We start from the raw sequence: 25,999 nt of genomic DNA, 5'->3' as shown, positions 1-25,999 counted from the left end.
ACCTGAGGGCCCTCCCACCTCTGGTGCCAAAGCAGGAAGGAGGTGGGGCCTCAGCTGAGAGGCCTGGGAGGTCCCTCTCAGATAAGGGGCTTTCCTAAGGCAAAGGCCTGTGATAGGAAGCAGTTCTCCAGCCCCGGAGACAAAGGGCAGGGCTGGGACAAGCACACCCAGGAGACGACAGCCAGATGGCCTGGCCCAGGTACCACTGCCCGCTCTGTCCTGCTGGGCCTCCTCTGGGCCGTGCCTTCCTTCGCCCCTGCTGTGCCTCTGTCCTCGGCCTCCTCCTCCTCCCTACTCCCAGCCTCGCCTCTCTCCCTCTCTGGGCTCCTTCTCTGCAGGACCCACTCCCATCTGGGGTCCTGGCGTGGTTCTGAAGATGCCCTCACTATGGCCTCTGAACCAGCCTCTCCCGCACCTCCCCGAGCCCTGTCCGTCCTCCTGGCCCACCTCTCAGTCTGAAAGTCTCCGTGGCTGGGCTGTCCCCACCCTGCCTGTGCGAGGCTGCCTCCTCTGTGGGGCTTCAGGAAGTTCCTGTGCTCTGTTAACGCTTAGAATTTGACTAAAGGGTGATTGAAGCAGTTGGTGTATCTAGTCTAAAGTACTTTGGTTGATTTTCTCTAATATTTACACCGCTATAAACACCATGCGAGAAGAGCTCTCTGAGGCAAGAAGATAAGTGATCTCTTAGAAGGAGATCCCAACTGTGAGCAGAAAAGTAAAGCAGACCGTTCTCCAACATGTCCACCAGCTAGGTACCCAGGCTTCACGCCCATAACCCAACCACTAACATGGAGCTGGAGACAAGACGCAATGATCAGGAGAAATGCTCGTATTTTAAAATCAAGTACACAAGAAAGCCACATCAAGACTGCACACTCCCCCAAGCGCACGAATGGGACAGCTGGAAGCGTGCTTGGCTGGACGGGGGCCCGGCTCCGTCTCTTCCTGGCCTGTGGCCAGGCAGCCTGCTTTCCTCTCCGTGCCCCTCTTCCTCCTCTGCAGATGAGGACGGCTCCCACAGGATTCGGGAGGAGTGGATGAGTTGAGGCACATCAAGCACTTAGAAGAGTAGCCTGAGACTCTGAATTTAGGTGTTAACCTGATATTTAAAAAAAAAAATGCATAGGTGAACAGTCAGCAATGGATTGAACTGAAATGTTAAAAGCTATTATTTTGGGGTGGAGGGGTTTTTATTAGTCTGTTCTGTTTTTCTGTTGGGTTGGGAATGGGTGGGCAGGAAAACTGGGGTGGGGTGTGCTGTTGGGAGGAGCAGAGCCGGCCCCTGTGGGAGGGGTCACTGGTCCCTGCTGTCCCTGCCCCTCTCCCTGTCCTGACCCCAGTCTTCCTGCCGGGAAAGGCAGCAGGGAATTCTCAGGGCCGACGAGGGTCCAGGGGCTGTGTTCAGCAGACGCCAGTGGGAATAACTCCAGCGAGCACTCTCCCTCCGTCTTCACGTTTCTCTCTTTTGTCCCCAGAAACCCCATGGATCGGTTGGATCCCCGAACCTTCTACTTCCACTTCCGCAACCTGGAATTCGCCAATGGACGGAACTGCTCCTACCTCTGCTTCCAAGTGGAAAGAGAGGAGAATGGCTCACTTGTCCTCATTGACACGGGCGTCTTTGTAAACCAGGTATGACCCGGATGATACTCCCACTGCAGGGGGGAGCTAAGGCAGTTGAGGATGTGGAAAAGACTGTAAGAAGTAACATGCCAGATGGGGGGCTGTCAGTGGGGTGTGCTTCTTCCCACAACATTTTCCTAAGTCCTTGGCCCGTGATGTCCCTGCTTGATGCTCCTGGAACCTGATACACGATGGCGTTTGCCTTATCCCCCAAGAACTTGTTTACAGTCTGTTGATGACAAGTCTTGTCATCCAGCTTGGCCTCAGCAATCTTGGAGGAAAGAGCATCTTTAGAAAGTTCCGCCTGATGTACTCTTTCTCTGGCCCTGGTAACTGCTCTGTTTGGCGAGTCCTCCCCCCACCACACTCCTGACTCCTCTGTGTCCAGGACCTGTGATCCCAGGGGGAGAAGCCACATCCCTGGTGCTGCCTTCCCCCCCGGCCTGCTCCAAGCCCTCAGCCCAGGTCTCCCTGGCTGACCACCGCAGCAGAAGCAGTTACAAGATCAAGCCCACCACCCCGCGGCCCCCACGCCAACCAGGGCCCACTCCTGCGAAATCTCCTACCACAGGCCTGCCCCCTCTTCTCCATCCAGGAGAAACTGCAGGCTCTTCAGGACCTGTGGGGGGAGGGAGCCATGGTGGGATGGGGGTGCTGTAGCAGTCCGATGCCATAGAAACATAACCACACGTGTCATTCAACTGCTTCTAGTACCCAGTGTGCAAAAGGTAAGAGAAACTGATCAAAGTCCTATTGATAATGTGTCAGGCAATATATCTAGGATATTATTTCAACATATAATTAATATAAAAATTCTTCATGAGATACTTTACATTCTTGTTCATACTAAGTCATTGAAATGAGGTGTGTCTTTGCCACACATCTCAATTCAGAGGAGCCACATTTGAAGTGCTCAGGAGATACGTGTGGCTAGTGGCTGCCCTGTAGGACAGCGCAGCTCTGGGGCCCTCCCCAGCAGACACCACCCAGGGAATAAGCCTGGACCCCAGAGGGCCTGGCCCGGAGCAGGCACTCAGAATGCTTGTAGAATGAATGAATGGGAGAATGGATGTTGGAACTAATGGAGGAGTCACTGAATGCGGGAAGGGATGACTACATAAGAAAAGAAGGGAGGGGAGAGATGGAAAGAAGGGATAAATCAATGAACAACATGCCCCTGCTCCCCACTCCACCCAGCCCTGCCACGCTGCCTGCTCTGTCAGCCAAGATGGTCCCCGTCCTTCTCCATCTCTCCCAGGTCTACCCCGAGACTCGCCGCCATGCAGAACTCTGCTTCCTCTCTTGGTTCCACGCCAGGCTGTCTCGTTACAAGCATTACCATGTCACCTGGTTCATATCCTGGAGCCCCTGCTCTGACTGTGCACAGGAGGTGGCTGAGTTCCTGAAGAGGCACAGGAACGTGAACCTGAGCATCTTCGCTGCCCGCCTCTACTATTTCTGGCGCCCAGAATTCAAGCAGGGCCTTCGCAGCCTGGATAGCGCAGGGGCACGGGTGGCCATCATGTCCTTCAGGAGTGAGAGAAGAGGGAGCTGGGGGCAGGGCTGTGGGCGGGACTAGGGTCCGGTGGGGGGACCTAGAATGCTCCGAGGGTGAGCCCATGGGAGGACAGCCTGGGAAACTGAGGCAGGACTGACGACATCTGGCAGGGAGACCAGACCATGAGCGGGGAGGGTCAGGAGAGAAAGGCCTCCCGAGACCCAGACCTGAGTGCCCTCTCCCCTCTTTATCCCAGATTTTATACACTGTTGGAGAAACTTTGTGCACCACGGTGAAACGTGCTTCAATCCTTGGAGAAACATTCATAAAAATTACATGGTCCTGGTGGCAACGCTTGAGGACATTCTCTGGTGAGAGCCTCCCCAGCCGCCTCCCTCTGTCCTGTCATCCGTTGAGAGGCTGGAGCTGACGTACTGAATTAAGGACACAGGCACAACTCGGAGATACTGCGGGTTCTGTTCCAGACCACCCCAATAAAGCCAATGTCACAATAAAGCCAGTCACATGGAGTTTTGGTTTCCCAGTGCATGTGAAAGTTGTAGTTAGAGCCCGGCACCAAGGCCGAGTGGTTAAAGTTGTGCATGCTCTGCTTTGGTGGCCGGGGTTCACGGGTTCGGATCCTGGGTGCGGACCTAATCCACTCACCAGCTAGGCTATGGCGGTGAGCCACATACAAAAAAATATAGGAGGATTGGCAACGAATGTTAGCTCAAAAAAAAAAAAACTCTATTTACACTATCCTATAGTCTATTAAGTGTGCAATAGCATTATGTCTAACGAAACCCAATGTATATGCCTCAATTTTAAAATACTTTATTGCTAAAAGCTGCTAACCATCCTCTGAGCCTTCAGCAAGTGGTAATCTTTCTGCTGGTGGAGGCTCTCGCCGCGATTTGACGGGTGCTGACTGACAGGGTGGTGGGTGCTGAAGGCTGGGTGGCTGTGGCGATTTCTTAAATAAGACCACAATGAAGTTGGCCGCATCCGTTGACTCTTCCTTTCACAAACGATTTCCCTGTAGCAGGCGATGCTGTTTGATAGCATTTTCCCCACAGTGGAACAGCTTCCAGAATCGGAGTCAATCCTCTCAAAGTCTGCCGCTGCTTTGCCAACAGAGTTTCAGAAATATTCTAAATCCTTTATTGTCACAGCAACAAGCTTCATGGCGTCTTCACCAGGAGTAGATTTCATCTCATAAATCCACTTTCCTTGCTCATCCACGAGAAGCAACTCCTCATCCATGAAAGTTTTATCATGAGATTGCAGCCATTCGGTCACATCTTCAGGCTCCACTTGCAATTCTAGTTCTCTTGCCATTTCTACCACATCTGCAGTTACTTCCTCCGCTGAAGACTTGGACTCCCCACAGTCACCCACGCGGGTTGGAATCAACGTCTTCCAAATGTCACAGGCCGTGGACTCTGGCCTCTGTCTCCTGTCTTGCTGAGGAGTGCAGGCGTCCCTGTCTCTAAGGTCCTTGACGTTGTTTGTCTCAGCTATGTTCCAGGAAGGAGATACAGACACCAACCGCCTTGAACTGGTCCAGACCGCGCTGCACGACTGAAGCACGTACAGAATAACCAAGGAGCACCCTAGAGCAACCTTTGCTTCATTAACACGGTAAAACTCCCAGCCGGCGGGGGGGAACAGCACACTTTTAGGTACAGAGGAAGCACAGACACCTAAGGAGATGGGGTGAGCTTGTACCTACCTCTACATGAAGGATGAAACTTCCCGTTTGATTATTCATTCCCTCCTCAAATGAAAAGCATCCACGTTCCCTTATTCGGGGAGCCACAGCTTTGGAAACAGTTCTCTGTGGTCTCCTCATTTGCTGCAAATAAGGTTTACTCTGTGAGACAACTATTTCTGGTGAAGGCTCTGATTTCAACTCACCAAGAAGTGAACTCACATTGGTTCAGTCACACAAACTCCTGTTAATGTTGATATTTGGACCTCTTCCCATGAATCATGAATGTTCTGAATGGCACCTAGAGTGGTAAATCCTTTCCAGAGGCTTTTAGTTTGCTTTGCCCAAATCTCTCAGGGGTATCACCCTTTATGGCAGCTATAGCCTTCTGAAATGTATTTCTTGAATAATAACACCTGAAAGTCGAAATTACTCCTTAATCCACCAGCTACAGGATGGATGTTGTGTTAGCAGGCATGAAAACGACATTAACCTCATTGTCCATCTCCATCAGAGCTCTTGGGTGACCTGGTGCATTGTCAATGAGCAGTCGTATTTTGAAAGGAATCTTTTCTTCTGAGCCCAGGTCTCAACAGTGGGCTTAAAAAATTTCGTAAACCATGTTGTAAATAGAAGAGCTGGCATCCAGGCTTTGTTGTTCCATTTGTACAGCACAGGATGAGTAGATTTAGTATAATTCTGAAGAGCTCTAGAATTTTCAGAATGGTAAGTGAGCTCTGGCTTCTACTTAAAGTCACCAGCTGCATTACTCCTTAACAAGACAGTCAGCCTGTCCTTTGAAGCTTTGAAGCCAGACATTGACTTCTCCTCTCCAGCTATGAAAGTCCTAGATGGTATCTCCTTCCAATAGAAGGCTGTTTCATCTACACTGAAAGTCTGTTGTCTAGTGTAGCCACCTTCACTAATTATCCCGGCTAGATCTTCTGCAGAACTTGCTGCAGCCTCTACATCAGCACTTGCTGCTTCACCCTGCACTTTTATGTTATGGAGACGGCGTCTTTCCTTAAACCTCGTGAACCAACCTCTGCTGGCCCCAGACTTTTCTTCTGCAGCTTTCTCACCTCTCTCAGCCTTCACAGAATTGAAGAGAGTCAGGGCCTTGCTCTGGATTAGCTTTGGCTGAAGGGAATGTTGTGGCTGCTTTGATCTTCTATTCAGACCACTACGACTTTCTTCATATCAGCAATAAAGCAGTTTCTCTTTCTTATCATTCGTGTGTTCACTGGAGTAGCACTTTTAATTTCCTTCAAGAACTTCTTTGCACTCACAACTTGGCTAACTGTTTGGCGCAAGAGGCCAAGCTTTTGGCTATCTCGGCTTTCTACTGCCTTCATCACTTCTAGCTTTTGATTTGTAGTGAGAGACATGAGACCCTTGTTTTCACTCAAACACTTAGAGGCCATTGTAGGGTTATTAATTGGCCTAATTTCAATATTGTTGTGTCTCAGGGAAGAGGGAGGCCCGTGGAGAGGGAGAGAGACGGCGGAACAGCCGGTCAGTGGAGCTGTCGGAACGCAGACAACATTTACCGATTAAGATTGCCGTCTTAGATGGGTGCGGTGCGTGGCACCCCCAAAACAATTACAATGGTAACATCCAAGACCACTGACCACAGATCACCATAACAAATAGAATAATAATGAAAAAGCTTGAAACATTGTGAGAATTACCACAATGTGACACTGAGACACGAAGTAACAAATGCTGTTGGAAAAATGGTGCAGATTGACTTGCTCGACGCAGGGTTGCCACAAACCTTCAATCTGTAAAGAATGCAGTGTCTGCGGAGCGCAGTAAAGCCAGGTCTGCCTGTGTGTAATTTAGGATTCGATGAGGAGGGGGCACAAGCCACCCCCACGTGGCCCACAGGTAGCTCGCGCAGCAGGCAAGCTCCCGCTTTGTGGAGGGGAACCCCTTGGGGGTTTTGGTGGAAGGCGCTGTTTCAATGCACCCACACAAGGGAACTAGAGTCACGAGATGTATTGTTACTCACAGATCCCGGAAGCGAGGGGGTGCAATGAGCCGGAGGAAGGGCCCTCCTCCATTCCAGGTCACGAGTGAGCAGAGGTCACTAACTTTTCGCGGGCTTCAATCTAAGTGGCTATTTTAGAAGTTTCCCCGGGAAAAGCAAACGCAAAGCAGGAACTATGGCGGGCATCTTAACTCAAGTCCTCATCTAAACGTCCAGTCCTTAGAAATGCCAGCAGCCTTGTTATACTGCAAATGCCTCGGCAGCAACTCAGAAAAACCAAGCTGCTTTTCTCGTCACAGTCACCTGCTTCCATGCCAGACCCTGCTGCCCCTGGAACCCCCCGCCTTGCCTCTCACTCCGTCATCACCCCCGCCCCCACCCCCCTCATCCCTGGTCCCGCTCCCAGATTGCTGCCAGAGGAGAAGCTCTGGAGGGGATGCGGCCTAGGGATGGTGATGGAGAGTGAGCGAGAAAAAAAAAGGAACAGTTAAATTTAAATAAGCGTTTAGAAAAAAGTAGGGTGGGGTATGTGAGGATTGAGATTATCAGAGCTTTTCCAAAAAGCAGACGAGAAAATGGACGGCTGCTGATAAGCAGGTCAGAGACACAGCAACTCAGGCCCTCAGGGGAAATCAGGAGTGAACACCTGGTTCTTTGAGCCCAGAGCCAGCTGCCATGCAAAGGCACTGGGGGGGAGCTCAGCAGAGGTTCCAGATGGGGTGGTCTGGCCCGTGGCACAGCGAAAGGGGAGCGAGAGACCCTGACACAGTGTGGTTCTGGGCCGGCAGAGGCAGAGGAAGGAAAAGGAAGAGCGAAGGGGTTCGTTTGGGATCCATCCATAAAATCGTGGTGGAGAATGCCTTGGGTCCCATGTGGACCAGCTGTTTCTCCCTCCGATTGGCCATCGCGGTGTGAATTGTCAGTGACAACAGACACCCGTCTCTTCACACCCCCTCCCAGTCCGCATGGCTGCCTGGGGGTCTAGGGCAGAATCCAGGGGCGCTCTGGCTGCCTCAGCTCACCCATCTCGATGCTCTGCATTTCCACGTTTCCTCCAAGGAGGGAGACATGGACGGGGGTGACACACCTCTTGACCGTCTCCGCCATCAAAACGGGCCAAAGTGGCCGGCTCAGAATGTCTCCACCAACTGGAGGAAAAGAACAAGGCAGACGGCCAGTCGTAGAGACTCATGGGACCTCAAGATGTCTCCTCCAAGACAGTCACTGTCCCAGTCCTGGCACATCTCCATTCTCCCCCATCTCAGACGGCTCGCAGCAATTCTCCAGGCCTTTCCTTTGTCACTAGGCAAAGGCCGGCAGAGGGTGTCAGCCTTCCTGTGCATCCTTCCTGCTTCTCAGGCCGGGAGTGACTTAGATGTTTGAGTCTGACCAACAACTCAGTGTGCAGACTCTCCATGGAAGGGCCCAGCTCATTCTGGAATCATCCATTGGCTGTGGCCCCCGGACATTAGGACTCATGGGGGTGGATGGTACAACATTCCAGCATATCCTCTAACCTCTTGCCCATGTTCTTGTTACCCCGGGGGCCATCCCAGGGCCTGTGGGGCAGAACGGGGTGTGTGTAGGGTCAGGAAACAGAGAGGTGACAAGCTGGGAAAGGTTCCTACAGGACGCACGCTTGTGTGCAATCTAGATTCTGGGTGACAGGCGAGTGCTCTAAGACCTCCTCCCTTGGATTCAACTTTAAGATGCTCTTTATTTTTCATCTGGAGGTCTTGGTGGACATGTGACAAAGATGCCTTTCTAGATGCACACGAAGTCCAGGTACTCCATCCCTGACCCTCCCCTTGTGCCACTCTTCAATCCTTTTCATGGAACAATGAGGAAGCAGAAGGAGCGAGGCCAGGGGGAGGGAGCCAGGCCAGGCCACCTGGACAGCACTCCAGCTCTGCCATTTATTTGCTGTGTGACCTTGATAGAGTGTCTTAGCCTCTCTGCGCTGGGAACTCATCTGACCTGCCAGCATAATGATCCTCCCTCTCGATGCTATTGGTGGATTAGGGTAGAGGATGGAGTACAGGATCTGCTCCACATGCCTGCCTTCTTCGGGGCTGGAGAACATACCCAGAGCCTTGACCCCCGCCCTCACTTCCCATCGTGCCCAGAGTCCCGTTGGGATACTAATGACAACTAAGTGCAAAGCAGGGGTGGTGTGGAGAGGGCTCCAGCCTGCCCTTCCCCAGAGGAGCGGGGCCTCTGTCCTGCTCTCTTCAGACCGGGTCTGCCCCACCCCCCTCTCTGGCATCATTACTTTCTCTTTCCCTTTGCAACAACGCTGGGTCCTGCTGCACAGACAGGCCTGTCTCTATCAGAGGGCGAGCTCCGCCACGAGGTGGGGCCCGAGAGAAGGTGGGTCTGAGCTTGAGGAAGTCTAACCACCTGAGGGCCCTCCCACCTCTGGTGCCAAAGCCGGAAGGAGGTGGGGCCTCAGCTGAGAGGCCTGGGAGGTCCCTCTCAGATAAGGGGCTTTCCTAAAGCGAAGGCCTGTGAGAAGAAGTGGTTCTCCAGCCCCCAAAACAAAGGGCAGGGCTGGAACAAGCACACCCAGGAGACGACAGCCGGATGGCCTGGCCCAGGTACCACTGCCCGCTCTGTCCTGCTGGGCCTCCTCTGGGCCGTGCCTTCGTTCGCGGTGGCCCCTGCTGTACCTCTGTCCTCGGCCTCCTCCTCCTCCCTACTCCCAGCCTCGCCTCTCTCCCTCTCTGGGCTCCTTCTCTGCAGGACCCACTCCCATCTGGGGTCCTGGCGTGGTTCTGAAGATGCCCTCACTATGGCCTCTGAACCAGCCTCTCCCGCACCTCCCCGAGCCCTGTCCGTCCTCCTGGCCCACCTCTCAGTCTGAAAGTCTCCGTGGCTGGGCTGTCCCCACCCTGCCTGTGCGAGGCTGCCTCCTCTGTGGGGCTTCAGGAAGTTCCTGTGCTCTGTTAACGCTTAGAATTTGACTAAAGGGTGATTGAAGCAGTTGGTGTATCTAGTTTAAAGTACTTCGGTTGATTTTCTCTAATATTTACACCGCTATAAACACCATGCGAGAAGAGCTCTCTGAGGCAAGAAGATAAGTGATCTCTTAGAAGGAGATCCCAACTGTGAGCAGAAAAGTAAAGCAGACCGTTCTCCAACATGTCCACCAGCTAGGTACCCAGGCTTCACGCCCATAACCCAACCACTAACATGGAGCTGGAGACAAGACGCAATGATCAGGAGAAATGCTCGTATTTTAAAATCAAGTACACAAGAAAGCCACATCAAGACTGCACACTCCCCCAAGCGCACGAATGGGACAGCTGGAAGCGTGCTTGGCTGGACGGGGGCCCGGCTCCGTCTCTTCCTGGCCTGTGGCCGGGCAGCCTGCTCTCCTCTCCATGCCCCGCTTCCTCCTCTGCAGATGAGGACGGCTCCCACAGGATTCGGGAGGAGTGGATGAGTTGAGACACATGAAGCACTTAGAAGAGTAGCCTGAGACTCTGAATTTAGGTGTTAACCTGATATTTAAAAAAAAAAAAATGCATAGGTGAAAAGTCAGCAATGGATTGAACTGAAACGTTAAAAGCTATTATTTTGGGGTGGAGGGGCTTTTATTAGTCTGTTCTGTTTTTCTGTTGGGTTGGGAATGGGTGGGCAGGAAAACTGGGGTGGGGTGTGCTGTTGGGAGGAGCAGAGCCGGCCCCTGTGGGACAGGTCACTGGTCCCTGCTGTCCCTGCCCCTCTCCCCGTCCTCACCCCAGTCTCCCTGCCGGGAAAGGCAGCAGGGAATGCTCAGGGCCGACGAGGGTCCAGGGGCTGTGTTCAGCAGACGCCAGTGGGAATAACTCCAGCGAGGACTCTCCCTCCGTCTTCACGTTTCTCTCTTTTGCCCCCAGAAACCCCATGAAGTGGTTGGATCCCCAAACCTTCTACTTCAACTTCGACAACCTGCAATACGCCTATGGTCGGTACCACTGCTACCTCTGCTTCCAAGTGGAAAGAGAGGTGAATGGCTCACTTGTCCACGTTGACATGGGCGTCTTTGTAAACCAGGTATGACCCAGTTGATACTCCCACCACAAGCGGCAGCTAAGGCAGTTGAGGATTTGGAAAAGACTGTAAGAAGTAACATACCAGATGGGGGGCTGTCAGTGGGGTGTGCTTCTTCCCACAACATTTTCCTAAGTCCTTGGCCCATGATGTCCCTGCTTGACGCTCCTGGAAACTGATACACGATGGCATTTGCCTTATCCCCCAAGATCTTGTTTACAGTCTGCTGATGACAAGTCTTGTCATCCAGCTTGGCCTCAGCAATCTTGGAGGAAAGAGCATCTTTAGAAAGTTCTGCCTGATGTACTCTTTCTCTGGCCCTGGTAACTGCTCTGCTTGGCGGGTCCTCCCACAGCCACACCCCTGACTCCTCTGTGTCCAGGACCTGTGATCCCAGGGGGAGAAGCCATATCCCTGGTGCTGCCTGCCCTACGGCCTGCTCCAAGCTCTCAGCCCAGGTCTCCCTGGCTGACCACCGCAGCAGAAGCAGTTACAAGATCAAGCCCACCACCCCGCGGCCCCCATGCCCACCACTGCCCACTCCTGCGAAATCTCCTACCCCACGCCTGCCCCCTCTTCTCCACCCAGGAGAAACTGCAGGCTCTTCAGGACCTGTGTGGGGAGGGACCCATGGCGGGATGGGGTGCTATAGCAGTGTGATCCCATAGAAACATAATCACACGTGTCATTCAACTGTTTATAGTACCCAGTGTTCAAAAGGTAAGAGAAACTGATCAAATTCATATTGGTAATGTGTGAGGCAATATATCTAAGATATTATTTCAACATATAATTATTATAAAAATTCTTCATGAGATACTTTACATTCTTGTTCATACTAAGTCATTGAAATGAGATGTGTCTTTGCCACACATCTCAATTCAGAGGAGCCACATTTGAAGTGCTCAGGAAACACGTGTGGCTAGTGGCTCCCACGTGGGACAGCCCAGCTCTGGGGCCCTCTCCTGCAGACACCACCCAGGGGATAAGCCTGGACCCCAGAAGGCCTGGCCCGGAGCAGGCACTCAGAATGCTTGTAGAATGAATGAATGGGAGAATGGATGTTGGAACTAATGGAGGAGTCACTGAATGTGGGAAGGGATGACTACACAACAAAAGAAGGGAGGGGAGAGATGGAAAGAAGGGATAAATCAATGAACAACTTGCCCCTGCTCCCCACTCCACCCACCCCTGCCACCCTGCCTGCTCTGTCAGCCAAGAGGGTCCCCATCCTTCTCCATCTCTCCCAGCTCTCTAGCTGCCATGTAGAACTCTGCTTCCTCTCTTGGTTCTACTCCTGGCTGTCTCCTGACGAGCGCTACCATGTCACCTGGTTCATGTCCTGGAGCCCCTGCTCCCATTGTGCACGGGAGGTGGCTGAGTTCCTGGAGGAGTGCAGCAACGTGAACCTGAGCATCTTCGCTGCCCGCCTCTACCACTTCAAGGATCCAGAAATCCAGCAGGGACTTCGCACCCTGGAGGGCACAGGGGTCCAGGTTGCCATCATGTACTTCAGTGGTGAGAGCAGAGGGAGCTGGGAGCAGGGCTGTGGGCGGGACTAGGGTCCGGTGGGGGGACCTAGAATGCTCCCAGGGTGAGTATGTGGGAGGACAGCCTGGTAAACTGAGGCAGGACTGACGGCACCTGACAGGGAGACAAGACTATGAGGGGGGAGGGTCAGGAGAGAAAGGTCTCCTGAGACCCAGACCTGAGTGCCCTCTCCCCTCTTTATCCCAGATTTTTTATATTGTTGGAACAACTTTGTGCGCCACGGCGGAATGCGCTTCATTCCTTGGAAAGGTATTAATAAAAATTATTGGATCCTGGTCACAACGCTTGAGGAAATTCTCTGGTGAGAGCCTCCTCAGCCGCCTCCCTCTGTCCTGTCATGCATTGAGAGGCTGGAGCTGGAGTACTGAATTAAGGATACAGGCACAACTCGGAGATACTGCGGGTTCTGTTCCAGACCACCACAATAAAGCCAATATCACAATAAAGCGAGTCACATGAAGTTTTGGTTTCCCAGTGCGTGTGAAAGTTGTAGTTAGGGCCCAGCCCCTAGGCCGAGTGGTTCAAGTTCTGCACAGTCTGCTTTGGCGGCCTGGTTCACGGGTTCAGATCCCAGGCACAGACATACTCCACTCAACAGCTGTCCTGTGGCAGTGACTCATATACAGAAAAATAGAGGAGGATTGGCAACAGACGTTATCTCAGGGTGAATCTTGCTCAGCAAAAAAAAAAAACAAAACAAAACGGGGGTCTATTTACAAGATACTATAGTCTATTAAGTGTGCAATAGCATTATGTCTAACGAAACCCAATGTATATGCCTCAATTTTAAAATACTTTATTGCTAAAAAAATGCCAACCACCCTCTGAGCCTTCAGCAAGTGGTAATCTTTCTGCTGGTGGAAGGTCTCCCTGCGACTTGACGGGTGCTGACTGACAGGGTGGTGGGTGCTGAAGGCTGGGTGGCTGTGGCGATTTCTTAAATAAGACCACAATGAAGTTGGCCGCATCCGTTGACTCTTCCTTTCACAAACGATTGCCCTGTAGCACGTGATGCTGTTTGATAGCATTTTCCCCACAGTGGAACAGCTTCCAGAATCGGAATCAATCCTCTCAAAGTCTGCCGCTGCTTTGCCAACAGAGTTTCAGAAATATTCTAAATCCTGTATTGTCACCGCAACAAGCTTCACGGCGTCTTCACCAGGAGTAGATTCCATCTCATAAATCCACTTTCCTTGCTCATCCACGAGAAGCAACTCCTCATCCATGAAAGTTTTATCATGAGATTGCAGCCATTCGGTCACATCATCAGGCTCCACTTGCAATTCTAGTTCTCTTGCCATTTCCACCACATCTGCAGTTGCTTCCTCCACTGAAGTCTTGGACTCCCCAAAGTCACCCACGCGGGTTGGAATCAACGTCTTCCAAATGTCACAGGCCGTGGACTCTGGCCTATGTCTCTTGTCTTGCTGAGGAGTGCAGGCGTCCTTGTCTCTAAGGTCCTTGACGTTGTTTGTCTCAGCTATGTTCCAGGAAGGAGATACAGACACCAACCGCCTTGAACTGGTCCATACCAAGTTGCACGACTGAAGCACGTACAGAATAACCAAGAAGAACCCTAGAGCAACCTTTGCTTCATTAACATAGTAAAACTCCCAGGCTGTGGGGAGCAACAGCACACTTTTAGGCACAGAAGCAGCACAGACACCTAAGGAGATGGGGCGAGTTTATACCCACCTCTAGATGAAGGATGAAACTTCCCCTTTGAATATTCATTCCCTCCTCAAACAAAAGGCATCCACGTTCCCTTACTCAGGGAGCCACAGCTTTGGAAATGGTTCTCTGTGGTCTCCTTATTTGTTGCAAATAAGGTTTACTCTGTGAGACAACCATTTCTGGTGAAGGCTCTGATTTCAACTCACCAAGAAGTGAACTCACATTGGTTCAGTCACACAAACTCCTCCTAATGTTGATATTGGGACTTTTTGCCATGAATCATGAATGTTCTGGATGGCACCTAGAATGGTAAATCCTATTCAGAGGTTTTTAGTTTGCTTTGCCCAAATCTCTCAGGGGTATCACCCTCTATGGCAGCTATAGCCTTCTGAAATGTATTTCTTAAATACTAAGACTTGAAAGTCGAAATTACTCCTTGATCCCACCGGCTACAGGATGGATGTTGTGTTAGAAGGCGTGAAAACAACATTAATCTCATTGTCCATCTCCATCAGAGCTCTTGGGTGACCTGGTGCATTGTCAATGAGCAGTCGTATTTTGAAAGGAATCTTTTCTTCTGAGCCCAGGTCTCAACAGTGGGCTTAAAAAATTTCATAAACCATGTTGTAAACAGAAGTGCTGGCATTCAGGCTTTGTTGTTCCATTTATAGAGCACAGGATGAGTAGATTTAGCATAATTCTTAAGGGCTCTAGAATTTTCAGAATGGTAAATGAGCTCTGGCTTCTACTTTAAAGTCACCAGCTGCATTACTCCTTAACAAGACAGTCAGCCTGTCCTTTGAAGCTTTGAAGCCAGGCATTGACTTCTCCTCTCCAGCTATGAAAGTCCTAGATGGTATCTCCTTCCAATAGAAGGCTGTTTCATCTACACTGAAAGTCTGTTGTCTGGTGTAGCCACCTTCACTAATTATCCCGGCTAGATCTTCTGCAGAACTTGCTGCAGCCTCTACATCAGCACTTGCTGCTTCACCCAGCACTTTTAGGTTGTGGAGACGGCGTCTTTCCTTAAACCTCGTGAACCAACCTCTGCTGGCCCCAGACTTTTCTTCTGCAGCTTTCTCACCTCTCTCAGCCTTCACAGAATTGAAGAGAGTCAGGGCCTTTCTCTGGATTAGCTTTGGCTTAAGGGAATGTTGTGGCTGCTTTGATCTTCTATTCAGACCACTACGACTTTCTTCATATCAGCAATAAAGCAGTTTCTCTTTCTTATCATTCGTGTGTTCACTGGAGTAGCACTTTTAATTTCCTTCAAGAACTTCTGCTTTGCACTCACAACTTGGGTAACTGTTTGGCGCAAGAGGCCTAGTTTTGGGCCTATCTCGGCTTTCTACTGCCTTCATCGTTTCTAGCTTTTGATTTGTAGTGAGAGACATGAGACCCTTGTTCTCACTCAAACACTTAGAGGCCATTGTAGGGTTATTAATTGGCCTAATTTCAATATTGTTGTGTCTCAGGGAAGAGGGAGGCCCGTGGAGAGGGAGAGAGACGGCGGAACAGCCGGTCAGTGGAGCTGTCGGAACGCAGACAACATTTACCGATTAAGATTGCTGTCTTAGATGGGTGCGGTGCGTGGCACCCCCAAAACAATTACAATGGTAACATCCAAGACCACTGACCACAGATCACCATAACAAATAGAATAATAATGAAAAAGCTTGAAACATTGTGAGAATTACCACAATGTGACACTGAGACACGAAGTAACAAATGCTGTTGGAAAAATGGCGCAGATTGACTTGCTCGACGCAGGGTTGCCTCAAACCTTCAATCTGTAAAGAATGCAGTGTCTGCAGAGCGCAGTAAAGCCAGGTCTGCCTGTGTGTAATTTAGGATTCGATGAGGAGGGGGCACAAGCCACCCCCACGTGGCCCACAGGTAGCTCGCACAGCAGGCAAGCTCCCGCTTTGTGGAGGGGAACCCCTTGGGGGTTTTGGTGGAAGGCGCTGTTTCAATGCACCCACACAAGGGAACTAGAGTCACGAGATGTATTGTTACTCACAGATCCCGGAAGCGAGGGGGTGCAATGAGCCGGAGGAAGGGCCCTCCTCCATTCCAGGTCACGAGTGAGCAGAGGTCACTAACTTTTCGCGGGCTTCAATCTAAGTGGCTATTTTAGAAGTTTCCCCGGGAAAAGCAAACGCAAAGCAGGAACTATGGCAGGCATCTTAAACTCAAGTCCTCATCTAAACGTCCAGTCCTTAGAAATGCCAGCAGCCTTGTTATACTGCAAATGCCTCGGCAGCAACTCAGAAAAACCAAGCTGCTTTTCTCGTCACAGTCACCTGCTTCCATGCCAGACCCTGCTGCCCCTGGAACCCCCCGCCTTGCCTCTCACTCCGTCATCACCCCCGCCCCCACCCCCCTCATCCCTGGTCCTGCTCCCAGATTGCTGCCAGAGGAGAAGCTCTGGAGGGGATGCGGCCTAGGGATGGTGATGGAGAGTGAGCGAGAAAAAAAAAGGAACAGTTAAATTTAAATAAGCGTTTAGAAAAAAGTAGGGTGGGGTATGTGAGGATTGAGATTATCAGAGCTTTTCCAAAAAGCAGACGAGAAAATGGACGGCAGCTGATAAGCAGGTCAGAGACACAGCAGCTCAGGCCCTCAGGGGAAATCAGGAGTGAACACCTGGTTCTTTGAGCCCAGAGCCAGCTGCCATGCAAAGGCACTGGGGGGGAGCTCAGCAGAGGTTCCAGATGGGGTGGTCTGGCCCGTGGCACAGCGAAAGGGGAGCGAGAGACCCTGACACAGTGTGGTTCTGGGCCGGCAGAGGCAGAGGAAGGAAAAGGAAGAGCGAAGGGGTTCGTTTGGGATCCATCCATAAAATCGTGGTGGAGAATGCCTTCGGTCCCATGCGGACCAGCTGTTTCTCCCTCCGATTGGCCATCGCGGTGTGAATTGTCAGTGACAGCAGACACCCGTCTCTTCACACCCCCTCCCAGTCCGCATGGCTGCCTGGGGGTCTAGGGCAGAATCCAGGGGCCCTCTGGCTGCCTCAGCTCACCCATCTCGATGCTCTGCATTTCCACGTTTCCTCCAAGGAGGGAGACATGGACGGGGGTGACGCACCTCTTGACCGTCTCCGCCATCAAAACGGGCCAAAGTGGCCGGCTCAGAATGTCTCCACCAACTGGAGGAAAAGAACAAGGCAGAAGGCCAGTCGTAGAGACTCATGGGACCTCAAGATGTCTCCTCCAAGACAGTCACTGTCCCAGTCCTGGCACATCTCCATTCTCCCCCATCTCAGACGGCTCGCAGCAATTCTCCAGGCCTTTCCTTTGTCACTAGGCAAAGGCCGGCAGAGGGTGTCAGCCTTCCTGTGCATCCTTCCTGCTTCTCAGGCCGGGAGTGACTTAGATGTTTGAGTCTGACCAACAACTCAGTGTGCAGACTCTCCATGGAAGGGCCCAGCTCATTCTGGAATCATCCATTGGCTGTGGCCCCCGGACATTAGGACTCATGGGGGTGGATGGTACAACATTCCAGCATATCCTCTAACCTCTTGCCCATGTTCTTGTTACCCCGGGGGCCATCCCAGGGCCTGTGGGGCAGAACGGGGTGTGTGTAGGGTCAGGAAACAGAGAGGTGACAAGCTGGGAAAGGTTCCTACAGGACGCACGCTTGTGTGCAATCTAGACTCTGGGTGACAGGCGAGTGCTCTAAGACCTCCTCCCTTGGATTCAACTTTAAGATGCTCTTTATTTTTCATCTGGAGGTCTTGGTGGACATGTGACAAAGATGCCTTTCTAGATGCACACGAAGTCCAGGTACTCCATCCCTGACCCTCCCCTTGTGCCACTCTTCAATCCTTTTCATGGAACAATGAGGAAGCAGAAGGAGCGAGGCCAGGGGGAGGGAGCCAGGCCAGGCCACCTGGACAGCACTCCAGCTCTGCCATTTATTTGCTGTGTGACCTTGATAGAGTGTCTTAGCCTCTCTGCGCTGGGAACTCATCTGACCTGCCAGCATAATGATCCTCCCTCTCGATGCTATTGGTGGATTGGGGTAGAGGATGGAGTACAGGATCTGCTCCACATGCCTGCCTTCTTCGGGGCTGGAGAACATACCCAGAGCCTTGACCCCCGCCCTCACTTCCCATCGTGCCCAGAGTCCTGTTGGGATACTAATGACAACTAAGTGCAAAGCAGGGGTGGTGTGGAGAGGGCTCCAGCCTGCCCTTCCCCAGAGGAGCGGGGCCTCTGTCCTGCTCTCTTCAGACCGGGTCTGCCCCACCCCCCTCTCTGGCATCATTACTTTCTCTTTCCCTTTGCAACAACGCTGGGTCCTGCTGCACAGACAGGCCTGTCTCTATCAGAGGGCGAGCTCCGCCACGAGGTGGGGCCCGAGAGAAGGTGGGTCTGAGCTTGAGGAAGTCTAACCACCTGAGGGCCCTCCCACCTCTGGTGCCAAAGCCGGAAGGAGGTGGGGCCTCAGCTGAGAGGCCTGGGAGGTCCCTCTCAGATAAGGGGCTTTCCTAAAGCGAAGGCCTGTGAGAAGAAGTGGTTCTCCAGCCCCCAAAACAAAGGGCAGGGCTGGAGCAAGCACACCCAGGAGACGACAGCCGGATGGCCTGGCCCAGGTACCACTGCCCGCTCTGTCCTGCTGGGCCTCCTCTGGGCCGTGCCTTCGTTCGCGGTGGCCCCTGCTGTACCTCTGTCCTCGGCCTCCTCCTCCTCCCTACTCCCAGCCTTGCCTCTCTCCCTCTCTGGGCTCCTTCTCTGCAGGACCCACTCCCATCTGGGGTCCTGGCGTGGTTCTGAAGATGCCCTCACTATGGCCTCTGAATCAGCCTCTCCCGCACCTCCCCGAGCCCTGTCCGTCCTCCTGGCCCACCTCTCAGTCTGAAAGTCTCCGTGGCTGGGCTGTCCCCACCCTGCCTGTGTGAGGCTGCCTCCTCTGTGGGGCTTCAGGAAGTTCCTGTGCTCTGTTAACGCTTAGAATTTGACTAAAGGGTGATTGAAGCAGTTGGTGTATCTAGTTTAAAGTACTTCGGTTGATTTTCTCTAATATTTACACCGCTATAAACACCATGCGAGAAGAGCTCTCTGAGGCAAGAAGATAAGTGATCTCTTAGAAGGAGATCCCAACTGTGAGCAGAAAAGTAAAGCAGACCGTTCTCCAACATGTCCACCAGCTAGGTACCCAGGCTTCACGCCCATAACCCAACCACTAACATGGAGCTGGAGACAAGACGCAATGATCAGGAGAAATGCTCGTATTTTAAAATCAAGTACACAAGAAAGCCACATCAAGACTGCACACTCCCCCAAGCGCACGAATGGGACAGCTGGAAGCGTGCTTGGCTGGACGGGGGCCCGGCTCCGTCTCTTCCTGGCCTGTGGCCGGGCAGCCTGCTCTCCTCTCCGTGCCCCACTTCCTCCTCTGCAGATGAGGACGGCTCCCACAGGATTCGGGAGGAGTGGATGAGTTGAGGCACATCAAGCACTTAGAAGAGTAGCCTGAGACTCTGAATTTAGGTGTTAACCTGATATTTAAAAAAAAAAAAATGCATAGGTGAAAAGTCAGCAACGGATTGAACTGAAACGTTAAAAGCTATTATTTTGGGGTGGAGGGGCTTTTATTAGTCTGTTCTGTTTTTCTGTTGGGTTGGGAATGGGTGGGCAGGAAAACTGGGGTGGGGTGTGCTGTTGGGAGGAGCAGAGCCGGCCCCTGTGGGACAGGTCACTGGTCCCTGCTGTCCCTGCCCCTCTCCCCGTCCTCACCCCAGTCTCCCTGCCGGGAAAGGCAGCAGGGAATGCTCAGGGCCGACGAGGGTCCAGGGGCTGTGTTCAGCAGACGCCAGTGGGAATAGCTCCAGCAAAGACTCTCCCTCCGTCTTCACGTTTCTCTCTTTTGCCCCCAGAAAACCCAGGAAGTGGTTGTATCCCCAAAAATTCTACTTCAACTTCGACAACCTGCAATACGCCTATGGTCGGTACCACTGCTACCTCTGCTTCCAAGTGCAAAGAGAGGAGTATGGCTCACTTGTCCACGTTGACATGGGCGTCTTTGTAAACCAGGTATGACCCGGACGATACTCCCACTGCAGGGGGCAGCTAAGGCTGTTGAGGATGCGGAAAAGACTGTAAGAAGTAACATGCCAGATGGGGGGCTGTCAGTGGGGTGTGCTTCTTCCCACAACATTTTCCTAAGTACTTGACCCGTGATGTCCCTGCTTGACGCTCCTGGAACCTGATACACGATGGCGTTTGCCTTATCCCCCAAGACCTTGTTTACAGTCTGCTGATGACAAGTCTTGTCATCCAGCTTGGCCTCTGCAGTCTTGGAGGAAAGAGCGTCTTTAGAAAGTTCCGCCTGATGTACTCTTTCTCTGGCCCTGGTAACTGCTCTGCTTGGCGGGTCCTCCCACAGCCACACCCCAGACTCCTCTGTGTCCAGGACCTGTGATCCCATGGGGAGAAGCCATATCCCTGGTGCTGCCTGCCCCCTGTCCTGCTCCAACCCTCAGCCCAGGTCTCCCTGGCTGACCACCGCAGCAGAAGCATTTACAAGATCAAGCCCACCACCCCGCGGCCCCCACGCCAACCACTGCCCACTCCTGCGAAATCTCCTACCCCACGCCTGCCCCCTCTTCTCCACCCAGGAGAAACTGCAGGCTCTTCAGGACCTGTGGGGGGAGGGAGCCGTGGCGGGATGGGGTGCTATAGCAGTGTCATCCCGTAGAAACATAATCACACGTGTCATTCAACTGTTTATAGTACCCAGTGTTCAAAAGGTAAGAGAAACTGATCAAAGTCCTATTGGTAATGTGTCAGGCAATGTATCTAAGATATTATTTCAACATATAATTATTATAAAAATTCTTCGTGAGATACTTTACATTCTTGTTCATACTAAGTCATTGAAATGAGGTGTGTCTTTGCCACACATCTCAATTCAGAGGAGCCGCATTTGAAGTGCTCAAGAGACACATGTGGCTAGTGGCTCCCACGTGGGACAGCCCAGCTCTGGGGCCCTCTCCTGCAGACACCACCCAGGGGATAAGCCTGGACCCCAGAAGGCCTGGCCCGGAGCAGGCACTCAGAATGCTTGTAGAATGAATGAATGGGAGAATGGATGTTGGAACTAATGGAGGAGTCACTGAATGTGGGAAGGGATGACTACACAACAAAAGAAGGGAGGGGAGAGATGGAAAGAAGGGATAAATCAATGAACAACTTGCCCCTGCTCCCCACTCCACCCACCCCTGCCACCCTGCCTGCTCTGTCAGCCAAGAGGGTCCCCATCCTTCTCCATCTCTCCCAGCTCTCTAGCTGCCACGTAGAACTCTGCTTCCTCTCTTGGTTCTACGGCTGGCTGTCTCCTGACGAGCGCTACCATGTCACCTGGTTCATGTCCTGGAGCCCCTGCTCCCAGTGTGCACAGCAGGTGGCTGAGTTCCTGAAGAGGCACAGCAACGTGAACCTGAGCATCTTCGCAGCCCGCCTCTACCATTTCCAGGATCCAGAAATCCAGGAGGGACTTCGCACCCTGAAGCGCACAGGGGTCCAGGTTGCCATCATGTACTTCAGTGGTGAGAGCAGAGGGAGCTGTGGGCAGGGCTGTGGGCGGGACTAGGGTCCGGTGGGGGGACCTAGAATGCTCCCAGGGTGAGTATGTGGGAGGACAGCCTGGTAAACTGAGGCAGGACTGACGGCACCTGACAGGGAGACAAGACTATGAGGGGGGAGGGTCAGGAGAGAAAGGTCTCCTGAGACCCAGACCTGAGTGCCCTCTCCCCTCTTTATCCCAGATTTTTTATATTGTTGGAACAACTTTGTGCGCCACGACGGAATGCGCTTCATTCCTTGGAAAGGTATTAATAAAAATTATTGGATCCTGGTCACAACGCTTGAGGACATTCTCTGATGAGAGCCTCCTCAGCCTCCTCCCTCTGTCCTGTCATGCATTGAGAGGCTGGAGCTGGAGTACTGAATTAAGGACACAGGCACAACTCGGAAGATACTGCGGGTTCTGTTCCAGACCACCACAATAAAGCCAATATCACAATAAAGCGAGTCACATGAAGTTTTGGTTTCCCAGTGCATGTGAAAGTCGTAGTTAGGGCCCAGCCCCTAGGCCGAGTGGTTCAAGTTCTGCACAGTCTGCTTTGGCGGCCTGGGTTCACGGGTTCAGATCCCAGGCACAGACATACTCCACTCACCAGCTGTCCTGTGGCAGTGACTCATATGCAGAAAAATAGAGGAGGATTGGCAACAGACGTTATCTCAGGGTGAATCTTGCTCTGCAAAAAAAAAAAACAAACAAAACGGGGGTCTATTTACAAGATACTATAGTCTATTAAGTGTGCAATAGCATTATGTCTAATGAAACCCAATGTATATGCCTCAATTTTAAAATACTTTATTGCTAAAAAAATGCCAACCACCCTCTGAGCCTTCAGCAAGTGGTAATCTTTCTGCTGGTGGAAGGTCTCCCTGCGACTTGACGGGTGCTGACTGACAGGGTGGTGGGTGCTGAAGGCTGGGTGGCTGTGGCGATTTCTTAAATAAGACCACAATGAAGTTGGCCGCATCCGTTGACTCTTCCTTTCACAAACGATTTCCCTGTAGCACGTGATGCTGTTTGATAGCATTTTCCCCACAGTGGAACAGCTTCCAGAATCGGAATCAATCCTCTCAAAGTCTGCCGCTGCTTTGCCAACAGAGTTTCAGAAATATTCTAAATCCTGTATTGTCACCGCAACAAGCTTCACGGCGTCTTCACCAGGAGTAGATTCCATCTCATAAATCCACTTTCCTTGCTCATCCACGAGAAGCAACTCCTCATCCATGAACGTTTTATCATGAGATTGCAGCCATTCGATCACATCATCAGGCTCCACTTGCAATTCTAGTTCTCTTGCCATTTCCACCACATCTGCAGTTACTTCCTCCACTGAAGTCTTGGACTCCCCAAAGTCACCCACGCGGGTTGGAATCAACGTCTTCCAAATGTCACAGGCCGTGGACTCTGGCCTATGTCTCCTGTCTTGCTGAGGAGTGCAGGCGTCCCTGTCTCTAAGGTCCTTGATGTTGTTTGTCTCAGCTATGTTCCAGGAAGGAGATACAGACACCAACCGCCTTGAACTGGTCCAGACCGCGCTGCACGACTGAAGCGTGTGCAGAATAACCAAGAAGAACCCTAGAGCAACCTTTGCTTCATTAACACGGTAAAACTCCCAGCCGGCGGGGGGAACAGCACACTTTTAGGCACAGAGGAAGCACAGACACCTAAGGAGATGGGGCGAGCTTATACCCACCTCTACATGAAGGATGAAACTTCCCGTTTGATTATTCATTCCCTCCTCAAATAAAAAGCATCCACGTTCCCTTACTTGGGGAGCCACAGCTTTGGAAATGGTTCTCTGTGGTCTCCTTATTTGTTGCAAATAAGGTTTACTCTGTGAGACAACCATTTCTGGTGAAGGCTCTGATTTCAACTCACCAAGAAGTGAACTCACATTGGTTCAGTCACACAAACTCCTGTTAATATTGATATTTGGACCTCTTCCCATGAATCATGAATGTTCTGAATGGCACCTAGAGTGGTAAATCCTTTCCAGAGGCTTTTAGTTTGCTTTGCCCAAATCTCTCAGGGGTATCACCCTTTATGGCAGCTATAGCCTTCTGAAATGTATTTCTTGAATAATAACACCTGAAAGTCGAAATTACTCCTTAATCCACCAGCTACAGGATGGATGTTGTGTTAGCAGGCATGAAAACGACATTAACCTCATTGTCCATCTCCATCAGAGCTCTTGGGTGACCTGGTGCATTGTCAATGAGCAGTCGTATTTTGAAAGGAATCTTTTCTTCTGAGCAGTAGGTCTCAACAGTGGGCTTAAAAAAATTTCGTAAACCATGTTGTAAACAGAAGTGCTGGCATTCAGGCTTTGTTGTTCCATTTGTACAGCACAGGATGAGTAGATTTAGCATAATTCTCAAGGGTTCTAGAATTTTCAGAATGGTAAATGAGCTCTGGCTTCTACTTAAAGTCACCAGCTGCATTACTCCTTAACAAGACAGTCAGCCTGTCCTTTGAAGCTTTGAAGCCAGGCATTGACTTCTCCTCTCCAGCTATGAAAGTCCTAGATGGTATCTCCTTCCAATAGAAGGCTGTTTCATCTACACTGAAAGTCTGTTGTCTAGTGTAGCCACCTTCACTAATTATCCCGGCTAGATCTTCTGCAGAACTTGCTGCAGCCTCTACATCAGCACTTGCTGCTTCACCCTGCACTTTTATGTTATGGAGACGGCGTCTTTCCTTAAACCTCGTGAACCAACCTCTGCTGGCCCCAGACTTTTCTTCTGCAGCTTCCTCACCTCTCTCAGCCTTCACAGAATTGAAGAGAGTCAGGGCCTTGCTCTGGATTATGCTTTGGCTTAAGGGAATGTTGTGGCTGCTTTGATCTTCTATTCAGACCACTACGACTTTCTTCATATCAGCAATAAAGCTGTTTCACTTTCTTATCATTAACGTGTTCACTGGAGTAGCACTTTTAATTTCCTTCAAGAACTTCTGCTTTGCACTCACAACTTGGGTAACTGTTTGGCGCAAGAGGCCTAGTTTTGGGCCTATCTCGGCTTTCTACTGCCTTCATCGTTTCTAGCTTTTGATTTGTAGTGAGAGACATGAGACCCTTGTTTTCACTCAAACACTTAGAGGCCATTGTAGGGTTATTAATTGGCCTAATTTCAATATTGTTGTGTCTCAGGGAAGAGGGAGGCCCGTGGAGAGGGAGAGAGACGGCGGAACAGCCGGTCAGTGGAGCTGTCGGAACGCAGACAACATTTACCGATTAAGATTGCTGTCTTAGATGGGTGCGGTGCGTGGCACCCCCAAAACAATTACAATGGTAACATCCAAGACCACTGACCACAGATCACCATAACAAATAGAATAATAATGAAAAAGCTTGAAACATTGTGAGAATTACCACAATGTGACACTGAGACACGAAGTAACAAATGCTGTTGGAAAAATGGCGCAGATTGACTTGCTCGACGCAGGGTTGCCTCAAACCTTCAATCTGTAAAGAATGCAGTGTCTGCGGAGCGCAGTAAAGCCAGGTCTGCCTGTGTGTAATTTAGGATTCGATGAGGAGGGGGCACAAGCCACCCTCACGTGGCCCACAGGTAGCTCGCACAGCAGGCAAGCTCCCGCTTTGTGGAGGGGAACCCCTTGGGGGTTTTGGTGGAAGGCGCTGTTTCAATGCACCCACACAAGGGAACTAGAGTCACGAGATGTATTGTTACTCACAGATCCCGGAAGCGAGGGGGTGCAATGAGCCGGAGGAAGGGCCCTCCTCCATTCCAGGTCACGAGTGAGCAGAGGTCACTAACTTTTCGCGGGCTTCAATCTAAGTGGCTATTTTAGAAGTTTCCCCGGGAAAAGCAAACGCAAAGCAGGAACTATGGCAGGCATCTTAAACTCAAGTCCTCATCTAAACGTCCAGTCCTTAGAAATGCCAGCAGCCTTGTTATACTGCAAATGCCTCGGCAGCAACTCAGAAAAACCAAGCTGCTTTTCTCGTCACAGTCACCTGCTTCCATGCCAGACCCTGCTGCCCCTGGAACCCCCCGCCTTGCCTCTCACTCTGTCATCACCCCCGCCCCCACCCCCCTCATCCCTGGTCCCGCTCCCAGATTGCTGCCAGAGGAGAAGCTCTGGAGGGGATGCGGCCTAGGGATGGTGATGGAGAGTGAGCGAGAAAAAAAAAGGAACAGTTAAATTTAAATAAGCGTTTAGAAAAAAGTAGGGTGGGGTATGTGAGGATTGAGATTATCAGAGCTTTTCCAAAAAGCAGACGAGAAAATGGACGGCAGCTGATAAGCAGGTCAGAGACACAGCAGCTCAGGCCCTCAGGGGAAATCAGGAGTGAACACCTGGTTCT

The 25,999-nt window shown here is 51.5% G+C and overlaps 1 protein-coding gene across 1 annotated transcript; it reads left to right on the top strand.

Annotated features, from left to right (window-relative positions):
* Nucleotides 1-24,578, top strand: LOC101402772 (DNA dC->dU-editing enzyme APOBEC-3F). The gene is made up of 13 exons (XM_087448588.1): nucleotides 1-199; nucleotides 1,476-1,632; nucleotides 2,882-3,158; nucleotides 3,378-3,492; nucleotides 6,904-6,910; nucleotides 7,232-7,287; nucleotides 10,707-10,863; nucleotides 12,111-12,378; nucleotides 12,598-12,713; nucleotides 16,492-16,547; nucleotides 19,967-20,123; nucleotides 21,370-21,637; nucleotides 21,857-24,578. The coding sequence occupies exons 1-13, from the start codon at nucleotides 186-188 to the stop codon at nucleotides 21,970-21,972; spliced, it is 1,764 nt and encodes a 587-aa protein (XP_087304714.1). The 5' UTR covers nucleotides 1-185; the 3' UTR covers nucleotides 21,973-24,578.
* The last annotated feature ends 1,421 nt before the right edge of the window (nucleotides 24,579-25,999 follow it).

The sequence above is a fragment of the Ceratotherium simum genome, chromosome 25 (genome assembly GCF_057802395.1).
Source record: "Ceratotherium simum simum isolate JZ-2026a chromosome 25, ASM5780239v1, whole genome shotgun sequence".
Taxonomy (NCBI): Eukaryota; Metazoa; Chordata; class Mammalia; order Perissodactyla; family Rhinocerotidae; genus Ceratotherium; species Ceratotherium simum.
This window is presented reverse-complemented; position numbering and strand designations above follow the sequence as displayed.